We start from the raw sequence: 18,304 nt of genomic DNA on the forward strand, positions 1-18,304 counted from the left end.
CAGTTATGGATGTTATACTGCACAGTATATATCTTAAGATTTTATTAGTCAACATTAGTGATTGAATGTTTATATAGTGATCATGAATAGCTTTGGATTTTAAAGGGATTCTCTGCTTATCAAAATGCTTGAGACTTCTTTGTCACGGTCTGGCATCCTCTCTTACTTGATCCTAGTGATTTGATGTACCTGCTTTCCACCCTACTCCGCTTTGGAAACCGGGTGCCCTTTTATGTTCCCTAGGATGCTTCTGAACACAAGCAGTCTGAATGTGCCAGATACCCTTTGGGTGTATTTTAGGTTATTCAAGATGATTCAGTGTCCAGGTAACTTGTTTTCCAAGGGAGTGACTGTGGAGCATTTAATCTCTAGGGATTTCAGGTAGAAAAATACTAAGTTTCATTATAGTAACGCACAGTTGCCACCAAGTTACAAGAATAATGTGGGGGCTGGGAATGTGCTCAGTGTTAAAGTACTTAACCTAGCTTTGGTGGGCTGTGAATTTGTATGGTCACTCAAACAAGAAAGGTTTAATGCAAGGTCATGTCAAGGAAAGGAGCTGCTGCCAAGAGATTAGTTAAGTATTGTTTTCTTTCTTAAAAAAAAAAAAACAACAACTCCCACAACCCCTGGATTCTGATAAGAATGTTCCTGTCTCTTCCTGTTCTAATGCTATAAATTTTTTTGGTATGGCTTATTAGTGTTGTACTAGAAATAGGTTGTAACAATAGAAATGAAACAACATGGAACCTCATTAGAACCAAACCAGCGATTGTGATGGTTTAAGGGCTTAGGGCTGTGTTCTAGTATAAAAAATGTTAAAATGTAATGAGAAGAATAAAGGCTATAATAAGAAATTTTGTATTAGGAGGAAGTAGGATTTATTCATCTCATTGATCACTGATAAAGCAAGTGCTTGACAGATGTGATTGTTTCTTTGCTGTGGCAAGAAACCCCTGAGATAATCAACTTAGGAGGAAAGGTTTACTTTAGCTCATAATACCGAACTTTAGTTTATAGTCTCTTGACTTTGCTGTAGGGCCGGAAGTCTGTTGTCTTCATGACTGTGCTGATTATTATTTTTTTTTGTCAACTTGACACAAGCTAGGGACATCTTGCAAAAGACACCCTCAATCAAGAAAATGTCTTCATCAACTTGCCTGTAGGCACAAGGCTGTGGCGCATTTTCTTGATTAATGATTAATGATTAATTTGAGAGGGCTTGGCCCAGTGTGAGCAGTGCCACCACACCTTGGCTGGTGGTCCTCTGTTATGTAGAAAAATGACCTGGGGAAGCCATAGAGATCAAAACTGTAAGCAGTGTTCTTCCATGGCCTCTGCTTAATTTCTGTCTCTAGATTTCTGCCTTGAATTCTTGCTCTGACTTTCTTTTATTGTAGACTGTGATAACCAAATAAACCCATTTTGGTCATAGTGTTTACTATAGCAATAGAAACCTAACTAAGACCGTAATAGTTGGAAAACATAAAGGAGAGACAGGAAGAGGTGACCTAAAGGACATATAATAAACCTAACTTCCTTCCATTAGGCTCCACCTCCTGAAATTTTCATCACCTAATAGGGTCATGGTGGGAGACTAGGCCTTCAAAACAAGAGTCTTTGGGACATTCAAGATCCAGACTGTAGCAACAGTAAGCAGGTTACTTTTAAAATCTCCTCTGGCATCACATCTTCTGAATTAAGCAAGGCTTTGCTTGAGGTAATCCTTTTGAGAGACCTTTTAAATTTGAAGTAGTAAGACTGTCTTACGGATATTGATGACCTATGGGTACCTCAATAAAGATGATACTAGAAATATTTCCAGTCTGTAGACTGAATATGAGCTATAAGAGTGTCATACTCACAATTACTGTAATTGATAAGTACAGAACATTTTCAATTTTAAATATAAAAGTTTCTATATTTGTAATTTTAATTTGGATAACTTTACTTTTTTTATGAAATATTTATAGTGTCCTTCCTGCCCCATGTTTTAGGAGTTGAACCCAGGGCTTCAGCACATGCTAAGGAAGTGCTTTGCCACTGTGGTCATTCAGATACTTGTCGTGTGCTCAGGATTCTCATTGTGTTGAAGTAGCTTTCAGTTTATTTAAAAATGTGTTTTCTTGTGTACCTCTGTAATTCCAGCATTTGGGAGGTGAAGGCAGGAAAAGGGTTGAGGAATTGAAGGTCATCATCTTTCCTTGGTTGTCCATGTTCAAGGTCAGTTTGGACACAAGACCTGTCCTAATCTCAGAAACAAAATAAACAAACAAAGGAAGAAAACTGGGGGAGATGGCTCAGTGAAGTACTTGCAAATCAAACTCAGGAGAACCTGAGTTGGATCTCTACTCTTGTATTAAAAAAACAAACCAAACCAAACAGTGCACCTGTAATCCTGGCACTGTTAGAGCATCCCTGTGCCCAGCAGAATTGGTGGAATTCCAGGTTCACTGAAAGACCTTGTCTCCGAAAATAAGGTGGAATACCTGTGAGATGGCTCAGTAAGTAAAGACCTGATGACCTAAGTTCAGTTCCAGGGCCCACATGATGGAAGGAGAACACTGACTTTGCAGGTTGTCCTCTGACTTCCACAGGCATGCTGGAGCCCTCATCTTCACCCCATCCCTATACTAAATAAGTGTAAGCCAGATGTGGTGACACACTGTCCCGCGCTATCGTCTCGCCAGCAAGAACCACGCAGGACACTAGGATTCTTCTGCAGAAATAGCTTTAATGCGTCCTGAGAGAGAGAGCATCAGCTAACATGGCCGGGGACCCCTAAATGAGGGAACCCCTCCTTTATATAGGAAGCAGTCCTTGTTTCGGACGTGTCACCCTTGGATTGGTCCACTGCCCAATTAGCCCAGGTGAAGCCTCGGGAGTAGGCGGGGACAGCAGTGGAAAGCTATCTAGCACATGTGCGTTCACCTGGCGGTGAAACCGGATGCCAGCGCCATCTTGTAATGGGGCATGTGGATGCGGCCCTTCACAACACACACCTTTAAATACTAGCTCGCGCTCAGGAGTCACAGGCAGGCAGATCTCTGGAGTTTAGGTCAGTTGGTTTACAAAGTTGAACTCCAGGACAGCTGGAGTTACATAGAAACCTTGTCACTGAAAACAATCCCCTCCATATTAATAAATGTAACAACAATAACAAAAAAGAGATTGAGCGCAAATGAAGGAGAACACTGACTTTGATCCTGGCCTCCATATGTACAAGCACAAACATACCACCAAAAATGTTCTCTTAAGATCCAAGTTTTGGAGTAGGCATTAATTAAAATTCCTTTTCTGCTGTAGGAGATTGAATTCTGGAGAGTGTTTTGCCTTGCTGCTTACTGTGCAGATTTGTTTGTGCAGTCACCATATAAAATGAGAATCCCTTTTTACTCAACACTAATTAAACTCTCCCCTCTTTTTTTCTTTCATTCTTTCTTCCCTTTGAGATGGTTTCATTATGTCAATCTGCCTAGCCTGGAACACACATAGACCACAGACCCTGCTGATTTTGAACTCCCAGAGACCTGCTTGGCAGAGTGCTGGGCTTAAAGGCTTGTATCAGCATGTCTGCCTAAACTATTCTTGTTTTCTTAGTTTCATCATTGATATACATCTGTTGGAACTGGGCATGGTCAAATTTTCCATAATTTGCCCAGTTGTGGTTTTCTGCGATGATCTGCATATGCTGCCGAGATCAGCTTTGATGAGAGTTGAGAACCCACTTACTAGGCAAAGATGACTGGGGAACCTAGTGTGCATTTTTAGAATGTGAAGTTTGTAGGTTTTTGTGAACCTTATGGGAGCATGTATAAAAATATTTCTGAAGTATTATTTTTTTGTTAGATATTTAACTGGTGCTGATTTATTCTACTTAAGTGTACTTTCTCATGGAAATTAAATGCAATAGCCTCAGACTTATTTCATCCTGTGCTCTAAGTAACAGTTTCTTGCAGTCATGAGTATTCGGGTAGGCTTTAACTTTTTTTCCTTTGGCATTTTCTGTCCTCCTGAGAAATTTTTATATGACCCCAGATATGTACATGTATATAAAATAGCCATACAAATTTTCTTAGGGTTACTAGTGCTGTGATGAAATACCATAACCAAAACCAAGTTGTTACACTTTCACAGATAGTTCATTGGAGGAAGTCGAGACAGGAACTCAAACAGCAGGAGCCTAGAGTCAGGAGCTAATGTAGAGGCTGTGGAGAAGTGCTGTCTTATTACATGTCTTGCTCAGCCTGTTTTCCCATAGACCCCAGGACCACCAGCCCAGGGGTGGCCCTACTCACGGTGATGTTGGCCCTCTCACGTTAATCATTAATGAAGAAAATGCCCTCTAGGATTGCCTGTAGCCTAATCTTATGGAGGTATTTTCTCAATTGGAGTTTCCTCCTCTCATCTCACATGACTCTAGTTTGTGTCAAATTGGCATAAAATTAGTCTGCATATAAATCAAGCTCTAATGAGAATTATCAAAAGAAATTTATTTTAAAATATTTCTTTGAGCATAAGCATGTGATGCTTGTAATCCCAACTTTTGGGGGAGGGGTCAGATGCAGAGGCAGTGGCACTTTGAGCTGGAAGCCAGACTGGTCTACTGAGAGAGTTCCAGGACATAATGAGATCCTGTCTCCGAACCCTCCCCTTCCCCTCCAAAAAATAGTTCTTTGGTATTTATAACTTTACCATTTATTAAAGGTGAAAGTAAATTTACATACTAATAAGATAATTGTGCTTCTTTTTAAAGATTAGTTTTATTTCTGTGTGTTAGTGTTTTCCTACAGGTATGTCTGTGTATTATGTGTATACTTGGTGCCTAAGGAAGCCAGGAGGTGTCAGATCCCCTGCAATTGAAGTTGAACAGTTGTAAGCCACCATGTGGATGCTAGAATTGAACCCAGACCCTCTGGAAGAGGAACCAGTGTTCCTAACTGCTGAACCACTTCTTCAGTTCCTATGTACATAAGTTAAATCTTGGCAGAATTTTTAATACTGCATGATGTAGAACATCTTCAGATTCATTGGTAGTTTGATATTTTTGTTTTGTTTTGTTGTTGTAAGTCATTTCTGGCTATAACCCTGGTTTGCCTGGAAATGGCTTTGTAGATTGAGTTGACTTTGATTTTGTAATTGTCATCTGGCCTTTGCCTCCTGAGTGTTGGAATTACAGGTATGAACCATTGTGCTGGACTGCTATTTGATCATGTAATTGTCAGTGCTGGGAGATCACTTCATGTAGATAGGTAGTATAAAATGGCAGAAATGTGTTTAGAGCCATGACAGAAATTGTTGGAAATTCTTTTCCAATCCAAAGCCAAAATGCATTTGAGGTTTCTTTGCTTTTTTTTTTTTTTAATGAAATGCAAGTTAACATTTTCAAAACAGTTCTTCAGGTCAAACATTCTAATCCAGTTCAATTCAGTGGTATACTTATTTGATACTCGTGTGTTAGCCTCCGCACTTTTCTGTGGATACCCAGGCCCGATTCAGGTACGCGCTTTCCCGAACTCGGGTCCAAGAGAATGGACGACTGTCCTAAGGGTTTAAATAGACACACACAAAGAGACCTGCTCACTTACCAAAGAGTAAATGGCCACTTTATTAAACTCAAGTCGGGTATTTATACCAGTGGGCAAGAGGGTTCAAAAGGGCACGGCCCCCTCCCATCAGGAGCAATAGAAGGTTACAGGTGCCTGGCGCCTCAGGCAGAATCAGCTCGGGGAGCCAGGCGTGGCAGGCGTTTAGGGCCCGCAACTGGACCCTTGTTTACAGGTGGAATCACCATAACAAAAGAGAGCCAAGTTCTTTCTAAACTATACCCTCAAGCCAGTGCAGAGCAGAGAGGCCAGGGAGCCCGAGGTCCATCGCCGCAAAGAAAAGGGGGAAAGACCTGTGTACCTACACTCGTGCACTGAGGAGTGATAGTAGGTAAATAGTCTTTTGTTTTCTGTTTCATCTATAAGGGACAGAAACCTTGTACAGTACTAAACACTGCAGTTCATAAAAATAACAGTCTTGAGTCTGTTTAGGTAGTGTTAATTAGCACTGCCTGGCATGGAGGCATGTGTAGTGCAAAGTGAGCATGTTATGTTTTCAGAACTAAGGCTCACTGAAGATGTGCCATGTAACGGGGTGAGTGCCACCAGAAATATGCTAGATTCATTTTGTTTGATTTTTGAATTAATCTTTGATCATTGTGTTTATAGACCTTGCTGTTGCCAGGTATTTTTCGATATGCACATTCAATTATAAGACTCTGAGGTTGTGATCACAGCTTAAGAAACTTGATAATAGTACATTTAAAGCTCTTAAAGAACATCTAGATTGCAGTTTATAATTTTGGTTTGACTTTAATAATACTCTATTTGGTAATATGTTAGAGTATAATTTTTTTCCTACCTCCTCAGTCTGTCCCAGAACTGTCTGTATAGTATAGACCAGGTAGGCCTTAACATATGATGTTCTTGCCTCTGCCTCTCAGATGTTGGGATTACCATGTGCATCACCACCAACCTTGGCAGGAAGCCACACCTCCCTCCCTCCCTCCCTCTCTCCCTTCCTCCCTCCCTGTGCCTACCTGAGAAAGGGTCTTACTAAGTAGCCTTAGCTGACCTGGAATTTATGGAGATCAGGCTGGTCTCAAACTCAGATCCACCCCTGTGGAGAACAGAATCATGTGTCACCATACCTGGTGAGAAGCTACATTGAGAAAAGCATCATAGAGCCAGGCATGGTAGTGCACTCGCACTCTACAATCCCAGCACTCAGGAAATACAGCAGGAAGATTGTGTGTTTTGAGGTTTTTTTTAGCCATTTCACAAAGTCCAGGCCAGACCTCTCTTGAAAGAAAGGAAGATCTAAGAGAAATATTTCAGTAACAACTGAATGATGCTAGTGAAGACCTCAGAAGGAAGTAATTTAGTTTATACAAATGTAATAATGCTCTAAAAAAAAGACATGGGGAAGCATTTATAGTCCACCATGTTTTTGTTTTGTTTGCTTATTTTGTGTGTGATCATGGGTACACGTGCTATATAAGGTATATGTGTCATAAGGTCACAGATACATGTAAAAGCAGGTCACCATGCTTTTGAAGCAAGTGCTATTTTTTTTATCCGTTGAGACATCTGACTTGTCCAGGTCCATCAGATTTAAATATGCAAAATGTTTTGTGGACTTTTGTGATGGGATTGTTTTGAGAAAAGGGCCCATGTCTTCATGGTATGTATGGTTTTTTTTTTTTTTTTTTTTCCAAGATAGGTTCTTATACTGTTGCTTAGGATGGCCTAGAACTCACTTTGTAGTTCAGGCTAACCTCCAGATTTCTGTAGTTCTTCCTCAGCCTCCCAAGTGCCAAGGTTACAGGTATGACCCAATTCTACCACTTTTTTTCATGGAATTTTTCAGTTAGATAGCAGTTTGTGCTTCACAATTCCATCTTTTTTTTTTTTTAACTTTTACTATGCACTAGTTCTTTTTAACCATTCATAGTATACTTTTTTTTGAGAGTAATGATAGCTATTATCCCATGAGTAAATGCTTTGGTTAAATTTGTCAGATATGTTTTGAAACCTTTGTCTATATCATTGCAAACAGAAGCTCTCAAAAAATGGTGACTAAGGGGCTAAAGGATGTAGCTAAGTTGCTAGAAGGTTCCAGTCTCCTCCCACTGTATAAGCAAGATAGGGTGTACCTGTAATCCTAGTTCACAGGAGGTGGAGGCAGGAGATTCAGGGTCATTCTTGCCTGTGTAAAGAGTTCACAGCCAGTTTGGGCTACATGAAACTGTTTGGAAAAAGAAGTGGACAAAATGCTTGTTCTCTAGATAACTCAGTGGAAAGAATGTGTATTGGATTGATGTTAATGTTTAGTGATGTATTTCTGTTTCAGGTACATTTTAAAGTTCTTTTCTAAGGAATGTATAATTCTTATAAGTCTATTCATTTTTGAGTACTGTTATTAACCTTTGAAAAACATTTTTTATATTTTGTGTGTGTGTGTGTGTGTGTGTGTGTGTGTGTGTGTGTGTGTAGGTTCCAACGTGTATGTGTGAAGTTTAGTGGACGACTTCCTGGAATTGATTCTTTCCTCCATGGCATGGGTCCTAGGGATTGGACTCAGGTTATCAGACTTGGTGGTGGACACCTATATACCTATTGAGCCATTTTGCTGGTCTTATGACTCTTGTAGTTTGGAAAGCAACACCATGGCAGTTAATTCAAGGCCAAGGCTTGGACCTATGCAGACCTCTTCACTGCTTGAACTCTCAGTGCTGTAGAGTAGACCAGCTCATTCTTTCCTTGGGAGCTATTTGAGTTACGGGTTGTAGACATTCTTGATCTTATCCTGCCCTAATTTTTCTTACATTCTTCCAGATTGTAACTTGTTTTTGGAATTTCTTTTATTGTCTCCTTACCTATCTTTCTTGGTGCTGAGGATTGAACCCCAGGCTCTTAGCCACTGAATTATATCCCCAGCCTACTTAATCTTTCTCACTCATCCAAGCAGTACTGTAGAATGTAAACCTCAGCAGTTTAGAGAGCTTTGTTTTTTCTTAGATGTATCCTAAGTGTGCTTAGACCAAGTTTTTTTTTTTTTAAAGAAATAACCAGGTAAAATTTGCTGAATGAAGATTGAACATGATTGATTATATGTGTTCTATTACATATGAAAACTAAATTGATTGGAAATCAAAGTTAACAAATTTGAAATGAGACTTTAAAATTCCTTGTATATTTCAGCTCAGTGCTACAAATAGCTATTGGTTATGTGTTATATCAGTCATAATGCTTATATGCTTCCTTGCTCTTTGAGTCTAACAATTTAGTTTCTTTTTTATATTTTTAGTTGTGAGTCTAGCCTTTAACGGCTGAGCCCTCTCTCCAGCCCTAGTTTTTTTTTTTTTTTAAATAAGTGTGTTTGCAGGATGCCTAGAAGTACACAGAGATTTAACTGATTGTTTCAGAAATTTTAATGATCTATACATCTTGTGTTAGAGGTGTTTGCATTTGTCTGTATAACTTATTTTTGTTTTTAAAATCTACTTAGCAAATGAGTGAACTTTTATAGCAAGTTCCTATGTTTTTCTAAGTTAACTTTTTTCTCTTTAGGTGATGTTTTGCCAGTTATTCATTTGGCGTATACTTACCATATTAGGTATTGCATTGAAATTTTAATCTCCACAAGAGTATTGTAGCAAAAATATTGATGCCTTCAGTCCTTAGAAGTATAGAGATTGGTAACCAGATGGTGATGGTGCATGCGGTTTATCCCTGTACCCGGGAGACAGAGGCAGACAGATCTCTGTGAGTTCCAGACCAGTATGTTTTACAAGAACTAGTTCCAGGGCAGGCTCCAAAGCTACAGAGAAACCCTGTTTCAGAAAACAAGCAAACAAACAAACAAAAGTATAGAGATGTTGCTTACCCGAGATTAGAGTCAGGATGCAGGGGAGTCGGGCTCAGACTTGCATTGATTTGATTTAAAAGCATGTCTTCTCAAACATTTAAAACATTTTAGGAAAGGGGAAAAATGTTGAGTTAAGCAAAGAAAGTAAGATTGTAACAACTACCTTGTTATATGCAAATAAAGAAGCTTAGCTAACCACACTGGCACTCTGAAACTTGTGAATGTACCAGCTACTCTGAAAACCTAGGAGACCATGCTGAGCAACCAAATAAGTCCTTTCTCAAAACAGAAACAATCCAAACAAACTTAACTCTCCTAGAAATTGTGGATGGATACCGTATATTGTCCAGGTGTTTGAGAAACTCCTTTCAAGATATTTTTAAGAAATATACTGCATTGCACATTGCTTCTGTCTTAGTCAGTGTTCTGTTCCTGAGAAGAGATGCCATAACCATGACAACTCTTGTACAAGAAAGAATTTAATTGTGGCTTGCTTAGAGTTTCAGAGGTTTATTCCATTATTGTCTTTGTGGGGAACATGGCAGTGTGTAGGCAGACGTGGTGCTGGAGAAGTTGTAAGTCATTTCTACATCTGAATCCACAGGCAACAGGAAGAGAGTCACTGGGCCTGGATTGGGCTTTTGAAACTTCCAGTGGCCTCCTTAGTCCAACAAGACCACACCTACTCCAACAAGGCAACACTTCCTAATCCTTCTAAGTAGTGATAGTCCCCAGTGACTAAACATTCAAATCTGTGAACCTCTCCCGAGCCATTCTACTCGAACTACTACAGGTTCTTTATGTATTCATTAGGTTTTATCTTCTTTCTGTTTTTTTTCTGAATTCTGTACAACTTCAGTGAACATTTATATTAGTATGATTTGGTTTGATTTGGAAGATTAACACTCTTACTTCTAGTATTGAAATTGAGAAGTTAAGAGCTAGATGTGGTGTCTATACCTTTAATCTTTGTACTGAGGAGGTTGAGTCAAGATTGCTGTAAATTTGAGTTTAGCTTCTGTTACAAAGCAAGACCCTGTGTGTATAGGGGTGGGGTGGGTGGAGCTGGGATGGGGTGGTGGTAGTGGGAGGAGTAAGCAAAAGGAAACAAAAACCCTAAACACACAAGGATGTAGAAACTTTGTGACTATTCCAACTCGCTTTTTCCTAGTATGGGTTTTGAGTATTATTTTGGGAGAGGGAATTGATTATATGCATATGAAAATATCTTTGCTTATAGTTATGACTATAAGCAATTAGTCTTTGTAAGGTCAAAATAATTTTTTGAGGTTTTTTTTGTGGGTATGTCACTATTTTATCTGTAATATTAGAAAGAATAGAATACTATGAAAAAAAAATCTGATGAAATTTCCTTCTGAGAAATATGACCAGAGTATACATGTTATGTACATACATCGTTACACACTACTTGAAACAGGAAGAGAAAGGTGTTAAGAGTTTGAGTCTGAACTGTCCACACATGACCTGAGCTGGTGGAACATGTTGAAATTAGGAGGTGAAGCTTGGTTGGAGGAAGTAGCGCTGGGGTAGGTCCTTAAGTGTTATCTTTTTCCTGGCATCTTCCTGTCTCTGTCCTGTGTACTGTGACATGAGCTGCCTTGCCATGTTTTCTCTAATGTTGCTCACTGAGTCTTATTGATGTTTTGAAGATGTTTAGTCACAGCACCAGAAAAGTAACCAATTCACAGAAACCTGAGTTCAATCCATAACACTAGATAAACCTTTAAGCTATGGTGGGGCACACCTGGAATCCCAACACTTGTCTCCTGCTTGCAACCCCAATACTGAAAGTGGAGGCTCACCTTGAATGAGTAGGAAGGACCCTGTATCTAAATAAAGAAATAAACGCACAATTAAAAAGTAGGTGCAGTGGATTGTGGTTTTAATCCTAGCACTCAGGATTGCTGGGAGTTTGAGGACTGCCAGGGTTGCAGTTTCAGGACAATCTGAGCTGCAGTGTGTGATCCTGCTTGAAAAACAGACAGACAGACAGACACACCCTCACACAAATAGAAGATTACTAGATATACTTATCTCATTTCTATATTTAGTGATCAATAACTGATAAAAGGGGCTTGTTGAATTTAATGAGATACAGTAACATTAAACAATACTATTCACCTTTGTGTTTTATAGTGTTACTAAGGGATACGTATTTAGGCCTAGAAAGAGCACCATAGTCTTTAGTTTGAGGCTATGTTTTACCTGGTTTGGACTTGTAAATTGTTTAAATGATTATTCAAGCTGTAGGTTTCAAAGGGTTCAGATTCCTTTAGTGTTTAAGTTTATCTCCTTGCTTGTCTTTGAGTATCTCCAAATACTCAGATAGAATATGCATCTTTTGATTCTTTCAGTTACAGTACACTGTTACTGGAGTATTAGTGTAGCTGTAAAAGGTGATGGAGGATAGTAGTCTATGATCATAAAATTAAAATTTCAGTCTTTCAGTGGGCATAAGATGGAATCTACATTTTGCTGCTCTTTCAACTGTAGCTCACAACATCTGTGTCTTTTGGGGGGAGTGATATGTGAGGTGGGGTATGTTATAATTAAAAAACAGCAGGAGAGAGAGAGACCCCATCTTGTGGGAAGGCTTTTTATTGGAGGAAGGGAATGGGAAAGGGGTGGGGAGGGAGGAGACATCTGGAGATCCTCAAAGAGGAGAGAGAGAGAGAGAGAAGGGGGGTGGGAGAGGAGGTGGGCAGGTCGCTTTTTATGAGGGGACATAGCTGTAGTGATGACATTGTCAGGACCCTGAGCAGGTCAGAGTACTTACCTAAATTCTGGGATTAAAGGCATGTGTCACCATGTCTGGCCCTCATTTTGTCTTCTTGAAGTATTGTGACTGATAATATTCTTATTCTCCATCCTACTTTTCATCTTCCTGGCCTTTCTGGTGTTAAGCAGAGCAGTCTGTTCTCTCAGTTACAGCCTCCTAAATTCTTTAAACTTCTTCCTGATTTTATCAGTTCTGCCTGCTCTCTGCCTTGTCTTTACCTCCAGTAGAAATTCCGTCTAAGACTCTTTTACAAATTAAATAAAAAATGACTTCGCTGGGTGGTGTGGCTCACGCCTTTAATCTCTGTGAGTTTGAGGCCAACCTGGTCTACAAAGCGAGTTCCAGGACAGCCAGAGCCGTTACACCATGAAACCCTGTTTTGAGAAAAACAAAAACCAAACAAAGAAATTGGCGTGAGTCACATAACAAATCTGGGGTGTTGCAGATAAAATTGGGCTTGGTTAGGGTAGCAGCTTGATAAATCTGCTCAGATTCCTGTATTTTCTGCCTTAATCATATCTGTGGTTTTCTTTATATCAGACTGGAGCAATTTTGGGTGTTACATCTTGTATATATTTTAGAGGCTTTCACTTGTTGTATTTAGAGAGCTTTCACTGTGTTGTCCAGACTGCCTCAAGGTCGTATTCCTCTTGCCTCACTGTCTTGGGTGGTAGATTTATAGGCGTGTATCACTGTGCCTGGCCCTTGTGTTTTGGATACATGTATGTTTGTGATTGAACCAGAACCTCCTACGTGATAACCAGACACTACAACTGAGCTATACTCCTACCTCTGTGCTTTTGCTTTTTAGGCCAAATGAAAAGCAAAGTCATAATCCTGAGTGTGATTGGGTAGAATTAGAATGATTATGAATAAATTAACTCTAAACTTTTGTCTCTTACCAACAGCTTTAGATACACGTGCTTTAGTCTATCTGCCTTTAAACAAAATTTCCCAGATGATTCGGTTAGACTTCGTGCTTGAGAAACGCTGATATAGACTAGTCAAGATCTAACCTGGCCTGCGAGAAACATTGTAAAGCTCAGGGTTTCAAGCTATCTAAATAAAATTAAGGATCCGTAAGAAATGGGAGCGTTAGTGGTGACTGTTGTTTTGAAGTGTTCCTTTTTATTTTAATATTTTTTGTTGAACTGTTTTTTATTTTTCCTTATGGTTGTAGGTGGAAGAAAATAAATGGCTATAGCTGGTTATCTGCCATCTTGTATAAGGAATCTGTTCTGCTTTTTAAAATTGAACTTTAAGATGGGCAGTGGTGGCACATGTGTTTAATCCCAGCATTCAAGAGGCAGAGGCAGGCAGATCTCTGAGTTCAAGGCCAGCTTGCTCTACAAGAGCTAGTTCTAGGACAGCTAGTTCCAGTTCCAGTCCTCGGTGAGACTACAGTGAGGATATTCACAGGTTTGGGTATTCACCAGGGGTTTTGTGGATGGATTGTTTCTAAACGCCTGTGATTGTTGCCATCATTCCCAAGTCTTTTGCCTTATACAACTTAAATTAAACCATTTTTATCAGTCTATTTTTTTTTTTTTTTTTTGGTCTTGTGGCTTTATTAACTTTACTCTATACTGACCATCCTGCTTCCTCTCCATCTGGCTGTATCTCTGCCCTTCTTCCCAGTGTCCTCTCCGCTCTGAAAATCCTGCCTACCTATTGGCTGTTGTGCTTTTTATTAGACCAATCCAAGTGACAAATCTTCACAGTGTACAAAAAAGATAGTCCACAACAGTGTACTATGTTCTATAATTTAGAGGATTAAGGACTTTCCTGTGGTGTGATCAAATATTTAAACTCTGAGACAAGCCTTGTATCTTTGCAGTATTAGTTGTTGTTGCACAGATTCTGTAGCTGAAAGATTGTTAATATGGTTTATAGTAATTTTGTAAATTAGATTTTAGACATTTGTTTTCTCTTTTTTTAGTTGACTATATGGTGGAGTATGACTATGATGCTGTACATGATGATGAATTAAGTATTCGAGTTGGGGAAATCATCAGAAATGTGAAAAAACTACAGGAAGAAGGATGGCTGGAAGGAGAACTAAATGGGAGAAGAGGGATGTTCCCTGATAATTTCGTTAAGGTAAATATTTTCAGTTTAGTTTTTTGCTTTTGTTTCACAGAATTAACTCTATATGCCAAATAGATACATATGTTTGAAATGAAAATACTTTAAAGCTATTCTTGACATCTAGAAAAGCAAAGGTACAGATACAGATTTTATTATTGATTGGTAGCCTGCTGTCCAGTAATGCTGTGTGTATGTATGTGTATCTTTGTGCTTGTTTATGTTTGTATGCATGTATCTACCAACCTATCTTTTCCTTTTTTTAAAAATCATAGATAAGAGTTTGCAGATGGGTTGCACTTTGAGGTGGTGTCTTAGATTTGTCCCACAAGTCTTCTATTTTTTTTGTTTTGTTTTTTGTTGCTTTTCTGTAAGATTTATTAGATACATCTTTGCAAATATTTTCTGTGGCATGTTTTCTTCTTTTGATATATTTCCACCCCTCTTCCTCTTTGTGTGTGTGTGTAAAAGGTACACAGATTTTATTAGAGTAGAGGGTAAAGCACATTTGGAAGGGGTGACCTTGGACATTGGTGCAAGAGATCATTGCAGCAATGAATGAGAATGGACAGTGTCCAAGGAGAGTATGTGTCCACCTACATTTTAGGCAGACTTTATACCATCTGTAAAATTTCTATAGCAGACAGCTTTCCCAAGAAATATTTTCTTGTTCAAGTGTTTGACAGCCCTCCCCCTTATTTTGAGATGGGGTTTTACTATGTAGCCCTGGGTGGCCTTGAAATCACAAATCTGTCTGCCTCTGCCTCACTCCCTATTTCCCGGATTTGAAGGCACGCCACCACGCTTGGTTAAATTGACTCTATTGTATTTAAGATTAGGTCTCACTTTGTAGCTCTGGTTGACCTTGAACTCACTATATAGACCAGTCTAGACTTGAACTCAGATCCACCTGCCCCTGCCTCCTTAGTGCTGTAATGGATTGACAGAGGAAGGGACAATAGTGTGTCCTTATATGTGACTTGAAAGCCTTCATTGAGGTAGTAATCTCAGTACTTAGTTTTAGTGTTGGCTATCTATTTATGGTCTTCTATTTTCACCAAGGACCACTGCTGTTTCAGATCCCATTCATTTGACCAGTAATTATAGTACTGCAGTTTAGTACTTGGTTGTATAGGCTGCTGATTATGAGGGAGTGGTCCATCCTTAGTGACTCTAAACCTTCTAATGTCTAACTAGCTACAATCTTTCCTCAAGAGGTGAGACCCAGGCTAGTGAGATGACGTAGTGGTTAAAAGTGCTTCTTGTAGAAGCCTGACAACCTGGGTTTGGTCCTTGAATCCATGTTTTTTTTTTTTTTTTTTTAAAGTGGATTAGGTTGCTTGTATCAGGGAAATGGTATGTGGAGGTAGGGGAATTGCCTGGAAAGTTGTGGGCAGACCAGCCAGCCTGTCAGCAACAAGAGAGACCCTACCTCTGCCAGGGCAAAAGAGAACCGACTCATGGAAGTTGTCCTCTGACCTCCATGACAACATGTGTGTGTGCACACACACTCTAATAGTAGTAATAGGAATAAAGGATTCGAGACCTCAAAATAACTGTGGAGATGTGAATCATCTTGGTCTGGCTGCTTCTGGCTGAAGTGAGGCATAGAAGAGTATAGAGATTTCAGCCTTGCTAACTTAGACCTTGAACAGCAGTCAAGCTCACACCCAGATATATGGAATTTGACCACTGCAGAGGAACTGAGACTTCTAGGTTTACCATAGGCTTCATCCCATTTGTAACATGAGGGGGGAAATTAAGAGAATGTTAAATTATGTGTCAAATATGTGAAAATTAAAAGACACCCCCCCCCCCGTTTTCTTGGAAATGGAGTCTCATGTAGTCATGTTGACCTTGAACTCACTGTAGTCTCTTTGTACTAGAAGAGGACCTCAAACTCCTGATTCTCTTGCCTCTTAACTCCCAAGGGCTGGGACTGCAAGTATGGACCACCATGCCCAACTTAACATGAATTCTTTTAGAATATGTTTGGGTTTATTTAGGTATGTAACTGCATTTGAATTACATATAACAGAACTGATACTAGAAAGAAATTTTATGGCCAAGTAGCCATAAACATTTAGTGTATAGTGCTTTGTAGAAAGAAGTTGTACACTCTCGACTTAAAACTATTGTGTTACTTATTTATGTGTTTCAGGATTTTCTTGTGTATGTTAGTAAGGGTAGGTTGAAACTCTTCTTTACCCTTTCTCCAGTTTCAATAAGATGTAAACTTACTCTATGCTATGCTTGGCAAATGATCTGCATTTTTCAGCTTAAAAATGAGTTATGTCATGATTTATTTAGTAATCACTGTAGCTATGTCTTGACATCTTAACATTTGAGAAGCAAAAAGTAGGGAGGCTAAGGTGGAAGGATTGCTGTGTATTCTATGCTAGTCTTGGCTACATTAAAAAATACAGGGCTGGAGAGATGGCTCAGAGGTTAAGAGCACTGCCTACTCTTCCAAAGGTCCTGAGTTCAATTTCCAGCAACCATATGGTGGCTCACAACCATCTGTAATGAGGTCTGGTGCCCTCTCTATATTGTATACATAATAAATACATATTTTTTTAAAAAAATACAGAAATATGTCTAAGAATGTAAATTGGTTAAGACACACCTAAGTATCTTTCTCTTTTACTGATTTCCCTTTTTATAGGAAATTAAGCGAGAGACGGAACCCAAGGATAACAATTTACCCATCAAACGGGAAAGGCATGGAAATGTAGCCAGTCTTGTACAGCGAATCAGCACTTATGGACTTCCAGCTGGAGGAATTCAGCCACATCCACAAACCAAAACCCTTAAGAAGAGTATGTAAACAATTCCTTACCTACTTAGTTATGACTGCTCATAAATTCAGGAAGACGTGTTCAGTCTTCTACAGTCAACTGCAGTAATTAATTTACTCTCATGAACTGATGATTGGCACACATAGTTTTTGTACTTGCTCATGTTGAGTCAGTAACATTGATAATCCAGCATGAGTAAGCTGGTAGCCATATACAGGAACTGTAAATGAAGATATCGGGTTTATCTTTTACTGTCTCTGAATGATTGACACATTGATTGTATTTAATAGTACTTACTAATTGTTGCGGTGTCTGCTAGTCTGAAATGTCTTGATAACTTTTTTCTTTTTCTTTTGAAATAGGGTCTTTCCCAGTAGCTTATGTTGGCATCATATGTGATCCTTCTGCTCTGGAAAGTTTTTGTCTGTAAATAAGTTAGGAAAAAAAATTGACCATATTTTATTGAAAAAAATTTTTTTATTCATTATGTGTGTGGATGTTGAGTGCGGAGGCCAGGGGACAATGTTTTGAGTTGTTTCTCTCCCAGTTTTATATGGGTCATAGGGATTGAGCCCAGGGTGCCAGGCTTGAGCATCAAACACTATTACTCACTGAATTATCTCCCCAGTCCTGCATATCTTACATTTTGTTTTATTACTGAGGTTGTAATTTAATTGCAACATTTCTCCTTTCCCATTCTTGCTTCAAACCTTTCCATATACCCTCCCCGATTCCTTCAAATTTATGGTCTCGTTTTTCATTAATTGTTATTGCATGCATGTATATATTTGCTTGTACATACATATTGCTAAACAGAACCTTCAGAGTTCACATAATATACACTTGTATGTATATTTTCAGGTCTGACCATTTGATACTAGACAACCTATTAGTGTGCTCTTCCCTGGGGAAGATTACCTCTCCTGCTCCCAGAATTACTCAGTTGCCTATAGTTATTTGTGTAGGCTTGAGGCCACATGGCCTTTTCCCATCTAGTTTGGCATGTTCATTGGTATAATTCTTGTACAGCTCATGTTTATGTGGTCATATTGATGAGATTTCACGTGTTATAGGTTCTGATATTAGTAGGAGACATAGTCTCACAGTGAATTCCCTAATTCTAATTGGCTCTTACAATCTTTTTGTCTTCTATTCTGCAATGTTTCCAGAGCCTTAGGTTCTGGAGTGCTTTATATATGAATCC

At 39.1% G+C, this 18,304-nt stretch overlaps 1 protein-coding gene across 1 annotated transcript in view; it reads left to right on the plus strand.

Annotated features, from left to right (window-relative positions):
- Cd2ap (CD2 associated protein) overlaps nucleotides 1–18,304 on the plus strand; it is a 74,418-nt gene that overhangs the window by 5,263 nt on the left and 50,851 nt on the right. Inside the window, exons 2-3 of the mRNA XM_048442720.3 lie at nucleotides 14,157–14,317; nucleotides 16,968–17,121. Of these exons, the coding sequence (XP_048298677.3) occupies nucleotides 14,157–14,317; nucleotides 16,968–17,121 (315 nt within the window). The remainder of the gene's footprint in view (nucleotides 1–14,156; nucleotides 14,318–16,967; nucleotides 17,122–18,304) is intronic.

The sequence above is a fragment of the Myodes glareolus genome, chromosome 18 (genome assembly GCF_982192425.1).
Source record: "Myodes glareolus chromosome 18, mMyoGla1.1, whole genome shotgun sequence".
NCBI lineage: Eukaryota > Metazoa > Chordata > Mammalia > Rodentia > Cricetidae > Myodes > Myodes glareolus.